At 61.9% G+C, this 8,051-nt stretch overlaps 1 protein-coding gene across 1 annotated transcript in view; it reads right to left on the bottom strand.

Moving 5' to 3' along the window:
- The window catches only part of LOC102044665 (uridine-cytidine kinase-like 1), a 15,120-nt gene that overhangs the window by 3,076 nt on the left and 3,993 nt on the right, over positions 1-8,051 (bottom strand). Inside the window, exons 2-12 of the mRNA XM_014311138.1 lie at positions 7,749-7,919; positions 7,236-7,307; positions 6,795-6,984; positions 6,638-6,699; positions 6,342-6,358; positions 5,562-5,660; positions 861-954; positions 691-753; positions 471-593; positions 289-396; positions 47-217 (exon numbers count right to left, since the gene is read on the bottom strand). Coding sequence (XP_014166613.1) covers positions 47-217; positions 289-396; positions 471-593; positions 691-753; positions 861-954; positions 5,562-5,660; positions 6,342-6,358; positions 6,638-6,699; positions 6,795-6,984; positions 7,236-7,307; positions 7,749-7,919 — 1,170 coding nt within the window. The remainder of the gene's footprint in view (positions 1-46; positions 218-288; positions 397-470; positions 594-690; positions 754-860; positions 955-5,561; positions 5,661-6,341; positions 6,359-6,637; positions 6,700-6,794; positions 6,985-7,235; positions 7,308-7,748; positions 7,920-8,051) is intronic.

The following is an 8,051-nucleotide window of genomic DNA, read 5'->3' as shown; positions in this document are numbered from 1 at the left end:
AAGGCTGCCCCCAGGGCTGCTGGCCACAGCCAGAGGTACAGCACACCCTGGCCTCCTCACCGATGCCCGGGATGATGTGGAACTCCTCGTTGACCCGCTTGTCCACGGCAGTGGTGATGATGTGGACGCGGGGAAAGGCGTAGGCCACTGAGTGCACCCCCATCTCTGCCATCAGCAGCGACAGCAGGAAGATCCTGTCCTCCTGCACGTCGTGGTCCTGCGGCACAGGGAGCTGTGAGAGCCCGGCGGGCGCAGAGGATCCCTGCCCCAGCCCGGGCCCGGCCTCACCAGCAGCACGCGCACGGCCATCATGGCCGCGGCCCCCGTGGACACCGTGCTGTCCATGAGGATCACGTAGTCCTCGCTGATCTCCTTGGGCAGGCGCAGGTAGTGCAGCTGGCGAGGGAGGGAAGGGTTGGTGACGTGCCTGCAGTGCTCGGCTGTGTGTGCCAGGCTGCAGCAGGACTCACCTCGGGCTCCCCCGTGTCCAGGTTGGTCTGGATGAGGATCTTGCCCAGGCGGATGTCCTTGCAGACGGCGGTCAGGGCCTGCTCCATGGTCTCACCTGCCCGCAGGATGGACACGCCCGTGATCTGGGAAAGGGGCAGGGACACGTGCTGGGTGCTCCTGGCGCATGCTGAGCCAGGAGCTGTGCTCTCCCGGGGAGCAGGAGCCGGGGTCGCGTCTCACCCGCTGCCTGTGGAACCGCTTCCCCTCGTACGTGGTGCCCTGGGGCGTCTCCACCGTGACCGACTGCAGGGAGGGGAGCACAGAGTGGGGGGCAGCCAGACCCCCATCAAGGGGGCACCCAGAGGGGAACTGGGCTGGGGCTGGGGCTGCACCCAGGAGTGGGCACTCACCTTCAGGGGCAGGAAGGACAAGGCATGTTCGATCAGCAGCCGCATCAGGCGCTTGGAGTAGAAGATAAACTCGTCCCTGGTCGTGTCCTTGTTCCTGGGAGGGATGACACAAGTGAGGTGGGAACAGAGCCCCTGCCATCCCCTGCAGACCACACGTGGGGCTCCAGGGGCCAACGAGCATGGACAGCAGCCCCAGGCTGTGGGAGCCAGAGCACTCCTGGAGTGACACAGTCAGTGATCACCAGCACTGTGGGGCTCACTGACACCCCAGCTTCTGTCTTAGACAGGACTACAGAGGCAAGAGAGTGGCTTAGCTACCCTGGAGGGAGGTGCAACACCACTTTGAGCCATCAGAGAGAGCAGGGAGAGAATGGGGAGTAGGGACAGCTCAGGCAGGACCATTGGTCCTGGGCAGCACAAGCTCAGGAGCAGTGGGTGAGTGCTGGGGAGCCCAGGGCACAACAGGAGCAGAGCCAGGATAGGATAGAACCCCGCTGTGGAAGGGGACATAGTGCACCATGGCTGAGCATGCTGGGTGACAGAAAGGAGTTGAACATGTCCCCAGCTCTCCCCTCTACATCCCAAGTCAGAGATAAAGCACTGCTAAGAACCAGATGACTCTGAAATGCCATCGTGTGCCCTTTTCACAGCTCTGATGTACTGAAGGCACCAAGATGTAAAACAAACACAAACCAGAACAAAGCTGCCATGGGGCTGCAATGCCCAGGAAACCTCTCCCCTCCCCCAGGAGGGGCAGAGCCAGCCCTGCAAGCAGGACACTAACCCCAGAGCAGAGGGAAAGTAAATTAACTTTTCCTACTGGGAGCACCCTGGCCACCAGCCTCGCGGGGAACATGAGGACAAAGAAGTGCCACAGACACCTGCCCGTTCCCAGATGGAAGAAGTGGAGCTGGCAACACTCCTGAAGAGGCAGAAGGATATTGAATATTTTTACTCTGTATTTTAAGACATCATCTGCGATTTCTTACACCTCGGTGGATGACACACAGCCCCACTGAGGCGTTTGGAGGACGAGCAGTCACTGCTATCCTCGTGTGCTCCTGCAGCCCTTCCAGGGTCACTCACAGCTGAGCATCTGCAGTGACCACAGCATACACACATTCCCAAACCCCTGGGCACAGCCAGCAGCCCCAGGGAAGGAAAAAAACCCAGTTCTGGTCTGGAAGACCCTGCCTACAGCTCCCAGCATGAGCTGTCAGCAAGCACTCCCAGGTGGGCTGCACCCACACACCCACCCACAGCAGCCCAGGAGCAGCACGAGCCAGAGCCCCCTGCAGCCTGTCCTGTCCTGTCCCAGCTGTCCCCAGTGGGACCCCGAGCAGAGCCCTCCCTGCCTCCCCTGCAGCCTGTCCTGTCCTGTCCCAGCTGTCCCCAGTGGGAGCCAGCCCGGCTGTGCTGGCCCCTGGCTGGGTGGGACAGGCCCCACACTGCTCCTGCAGAGGTTCCTCTGGGGATGGGGAACCCCTGGGGAACCCCAGGGCAGACACAACCACGAAGCTTCTCCCTGCCCAGGGCACAAGCAGGACAGTGCAAGGCTGTTCCAGGGAGGGCAGCCCGCACATGCTGCGCAGCAGCAGGTGACCAGGGCCCATCAGTGCCACCATCCCACCCCCTGAGCTGGCAGAGCACTGCCAAAGGGGACATCGCTGTCCCCAGGGCAGCCCCCTCACCCCACGGCATCGCTGCCTGGCTGAAGCCTGAGGAAACACACTGCTCCTATCCATAGAGGAGGCAGATGAACCTCAGCACACTGCAGCACACTGGGAGCCTGCAGCTGGGCATGGCAGCACTGCAGCTGGCACTGCTGACAACCTCAGCCTCCCCCAGCATGCTCAGGAGATGACAGAGGGACCAGGAGCATCTGCCTGGGGCCTGATCACAGCATCAGCTCTGTGCATGAACTGCACTGTCTGCAGCTGAGAGCCAGCTGGCAGAGCCAGGCACCAGGAAATCTGGGCATGAATGGGCTACAGAATCCCAGAATGGTTTGTGTTGGGAGGGACCTTAAAGGTCACCTTGCCCCATCGCCCTGCCATGGGCAGCTGCACCTTCTATTAGAGCAGGCTCCCCCAAAGCCTGTCCAGCCTGCCCTCGGGGCAGCCAGCTACCTGGGCAGCCTGTGGCAGACCCTCACCATCCTCCTGGAGGAACTCCTGCCCAGTATCTCATGTAATGTGCCCTCTGGCAAGGGATACCTGTCCTCCTCATCCTGACACTGCATCCTTCACACTCCATCTATTCTCAGCCCCATGACTCCAACTGTGCAGCTATTCCAGTGTGGGACTCATTGTCAGTTTCTGTCTCTCCACAACAGCAGAAAATTGCTCTAGAAAGTGTTTCCCCCAGATGCCAGCCTGATGTGCCACGATGCTGCCACTAACACCCTCCCAGCAGACAGATGGACAGATGGACAGACAGGTGGAGCCTGAGGAGCCTCTGGTGTGGAACCCCAAGGAATGGTGCTGGCCAGCATGCAGGACTGGCACCCCAGAGAGCTGCACTGGGAAGCACCAGACAGGACAAGGAGGGAGCAGAACCCTGGCTCACAGCTCTGCAGTGGTGCTGGGCTGGACACGTCCAGGCACCCAGAGAGGCTGGGCTGGGCACATGCAGACACCCAGAGAGGCTGGGCTGGGCACATGCAGGCACCCAGAGAGGCTGGGCTGGGCACATGCAGCCACCCAGAGAGGCTGGGCTGGGCACATGCAGACACCCAGAAAGGCTGGGCTGGGCTGGGCACATGCAGACACCCAGAAAGGCTGGGCTGGGCACATGCAGGCACCCAGAGAGGCTGGGCGGGGGCGCAAGCAGCAGCCAGAGAGGCTGGGCTGGGCACATGCAGGCACCCAGAGAGGCTGGGCTGGGCACATGCAGGCACCCAGAGAGGCTGGGCTGGGCACATGCAGGCACCCAGAGAGGCTGGGCTGGGCACATGCAGGCACCCAGAGAGGCTGGGCTGGGCATGCCTGCATGGCATCAGCACAGCCACGTGAGGCCAGAGGTGCCAAAGCCCTGCAGACCCAGCAAAGCCTGAGCCAGCCCAGGGCAGCCCAGCACAGCCCTGAGCCTCACGGATTAAGGTCATCCAGCACTTGTGGTACAAAGGTGGAGCCACGGGCCGGGGGAGGGACAGGGCACTGGCACAGGGCTCTGCCTGGCACACCTCAAGTGCCACATCACCTCTTCTACTGCCAGGACCTGCCTTGGAGCCTGTGCTTCCACAGGAGGGAGTCAGGAGAAGGAAAGGAGGTGCCCAGCCTGGATGTGGCCATGAGTATCAGAACACCATAAATTGTTTGGGTTGGAAAAGCCCTTTGAGATCAAGTTCAGCTGCTCCCCCAGCACTGCCAAGGCCACCACCAGCCCACACCCTCAAGTGCCACATCCACGTGGTTTCTAAATTCCACCAGGGATGGGGAATCCATCACCACCTGGAGCAGCTGTGCTGAGGCTGGAAAATCCTTTCCATGAAGAAACTGCTCCCAATATCCAACCTAAATCTCCTCTGGAGCAGCCTGAGGCAGCTTCCTCTTGTCCTGTCCCTTCTTCCATGGGAGCAGAGCCTGACCCTCACCTGGCTGCATCCTCCTGTCAGGAAGATATAGAGAACCCTGAGCCTCCTTTTCTCCAGGCTGAGCCCCTTTCCAGCTCCCTCAGCCTCTCCTGGGGCTCCATTCCCTGCCCTGGACATGCTCCCTCAATGTCTCTCTTATCAGGAGGGGCCCAGAGCTGTCCCCAGGACTGGAGGTGCCCCAGCAGTGCCCAGCTGGCAACGCCCAGGTGCCACTGGCCTCTTGCCCACCTGGGCTCCTGTTGAGCCACTGTCCACTAACGCTCCCATGGCCTTTCCAGCCTCTCTGCCCCATCCTGGAGTGCTCCATGGGGCTGTTGTGACCCAAGGGCAGGGCCTGGCACTTGGCCTTGGTGACCCTCACACTGCTGGTCTCAGCACATTGATCCAGAGCGTCCCAACCCCTCTACAGAGCCTTCCTGCTCTCCCGCAGATCCACATCCCACCCCACTTGGTATCCTCTGCAAGCTTACTCCAAGTGCACTCAGTCCTGTCCAGGTCTCTCAAAAGGACATGAGCTGACACCTTCCAAACCTACAGGTGCCACAGGAGGACCTGACTGAGCTCAACATCCCCTCTCTGCTGTGGAGAAACACACCTGGGGCTGCCAGGTTCCGCAGCTGCAAAACCAATGAACCTCTCCATAGTCCTAAAGGCCTCAGCCCTTCACCCTTTGCTAACTGATGCCACTGTCACCTGGAAAAAAGGAGCATCAGAGGGGAAAGAAAAGACCAAGAGTGGCAAAGTCACAGAAGCAGCTGCCCAGGTCCCTTCTCTAAGGTAGCTCTAAACCAAGTGCCCTGGGAGAGGGGCAAGGGGTATCTTGCTCCATGCCACCAGCTGCTCCACCTGTGCTCCAGTGCGGAAAGAGCCAACCAGTCCCCTCCCACTGTAGGAAAAGCCTGCCTGAGGCTCAGGAATCACCCAAAGCAGATGTGCAGAGCTCTGGTCACCACGTGCCCATGGGGCCAGGGCCAGCTCCATTCAGCCATTCTGCTCCAGGCCAACCCCCAGGACTGCAGCCCCAGGGCAAAGGGGAGAAACTCGTGCCAGGCCTTGTGGTGTGCTGCCAGCGAGCAGGCCAGGGCAGGGCCAGGGCAGGGATGTACCTGATGATGGTGTGCATGCCCCGCACCTGTGGCGTGCTCTCCAGGACACTCAGGGTCTTGGGCAGGGGCTGTCCTTGGTGGGCCGAGGCCAGGGCTGCCCTGCAGGAAGGAAGGTGCTCAGAGCTGGGCAGCACACACACGCTCACAGCCCTGGGCCCTTGGAGGGACACGGCCCTGCCAAAGGAAGGCTCCAAAAAACCCCTTTGAAAGGTCAGCACCGTGCTTGGCCTTCCCCTGGATCCTGAAGAGTGCCCCAAGTCTGGTACCCCAGAGCTGGGCTGCCCAAAACCACTGGGGTGAACCTCCCAGACCACACACAGAGCTGCTGCAGCCTCTGCAGCACCAGGAGCTGCAGCTCTGCAGGGCAGGACATTCCCTGCACCCTGGGACCAGGCTGTCACCACAAGGGACAAGGGCTGTCCTGCCCAAAGGGGACATGACGTGCCAGCAACAGGGACCATGCAGGGCACTTCTCCCACAGAAGTGAGCAGCTCAGGGTAACTCAGCAGCCAAGACAGGAGCCCTGCTCCAGACAGGGACACGAGCGGGGCAGGCAGCTGGCCAAATGCAGCAGCCACAGTGTGAGGTGTGTCACACAGAGCCCAGGGCTGCAGCCAGACAGGCCCTGAGGAGCTGAGCACAGCCCCTGCAGCTCTGGGGAGGAGCAGCTATGCTCAGGCACCTCAGCAAAGCTCTGCCGGCAGGGACTCGGAACGCAGTGGGCGCCAGCAGCCCCCTCAGCCCAGAAGAGGCTCCTCTGCAGCTGTGGGTCCCACGTACCTGACTGTAATCTCCCGCTGGTGGTGCAGAGGTCACCGGCGCAGCGCAGGGGAACAGGAAGGACAGACACCCTGTCAGTCACTCACAGGCCAGCACAGCCACCACCACAGCCCAGCTCCCCACCTCCTCCCCAGTGCCCACTTCACCAACCTGCTCCCCCAAGCACCACGCTGGGGCCTCTTGAGAAGAGAGAGGTGATGCCAACACCCCCCAGGTGCCCCCAGAGCACAGGTCTGTGTGCAGCCACATCCTGCCCTCGGCATGCAGGACCCTTCCCCTCCTCAGCCCCAGCTCACCTTTTCCAGCTGGCTGTGCACATGCTGCACGATGAGGTCCAGTGCCACGAAGTTTTCCCCACCTGAGGGTGGGGCAGAGGAGGCAGGTGGGAAGGATGCTGAGCCACCTCTGCCCCACAGCACCCGCTCCCCACACCAGGGTCAGCTCTGGCCTCACCCCTGGGCACTACGATGTCGGCCACCTGCACGGTGGGCTCGATGTACTGCTCGAAGGCTGGCTTCACAAACTTGTTGTACTGCTTGATGACCCCCGCCACGTCGCGCCCGCGCTCCATGATGTCGCGCTGCAGCCGCCGCACCAGGCGGATGTCAGAGTCCGTGTCCACAAACACTTTCATGTCCAGCAGCTGGAAAACTGGGAGGGGTGAGCACCCCCTATGCAGCTCCCATCACACCCATTACTCCCCTCCACCACCCCGCAGGGGCACCCAGCATCACCTCCCCTGAGGCCTCTGACACGCAGCGCTCTGCCAGCAAGCGCGGTGAGCTCTCCCTCCACAGCCCCCACTGCAGCGCTGCAGAGGCACCCAGGGCCAGTGCCCGTCCTGCTGCAGCACATCATCCCCTCTGGGCCAGCGGCCACCTGAGGCAGCGATACCTTGAGCAGCTCCTTGTTGGCGAAGGCCAGGATCCCTTCGAACACGATGACGTTGGCCCCATACACTGTTTTCTGCAGGCAGACAGCAGCTGGGTTTGTCCTGTTTCTCTCACATGCCACAGCAGCACCAACACTGACACAGACAGGGCACTGACCCCCCTGGGGTCTCACCACTGTGCTGGGGCTCCCCATAACCATCCTGCAGCATCCAACGCCTTGGAGCCATAGTTGATCCCTGTGCATGATGCTCCAGGCCAGGACAGACCCCGAACTTTGCTCTAGATCCCAAGCCTCTATTCAGTGCCTCCTCCCAGCACGTCTCCACACTGAGTCCTTCCCTCATATCTGCACCGGCCTGTCTGCACATCACCCCACAGCCTCCCATGAATGAGTCCCCCTCCCTGATGACCCCAGCTGCCCCTCCCTTTAGCCTTCCAGGCCCTGCAGGGCCCAGAGGTGTTCCCCTTTCCCGAGACCCTGCTAGCCAGGCGCAGCCCGGCCCCTGGCACCCACCCACTCGCGGCGCCGGCTGTGTGTGGTGAAGTCGTACACCGGCACCTTCACGCTCTTGCCCTTCTTGAGCTTGCGCAGGACATTGACGAGCAGCTCGAAGTCAAAGGCATCGGGGTGGTCGAAGTTGTAGTCGCTGCGGGCTGCCAGCGCTTGCTGCCCCTCATCCAGCACCTGCAGGCACCGGCACCGCTCAGCATGCTGGCATCCACCGCACCCCAGCCCTGCTCAGAGCCGCACCCCGAGCACCGGCAGCACCCAGCGGCACACTGGAACCGCGAGGGTCGGCCCCGGGCGCCGCTGGTG

This window comes from Geospiza fortis, unplaced genomic scaffold (genome assembly GCF_000277835.1).
Source record: "Geospiza fortis unplaced genomic scaffold, GeoFor_1.0 scaffold1103, whole genome shotgun sequence".
NCBI lineage: Eukaryota > Metazoa > Chordata > Aves > Passeriformes > Thraupidae > Geospiza > Geospiza fortis.
Note: the sequence above shows the minus strand (reverse complement) of the source record. Positions and strands in the feature narration are given on the sequence as shown.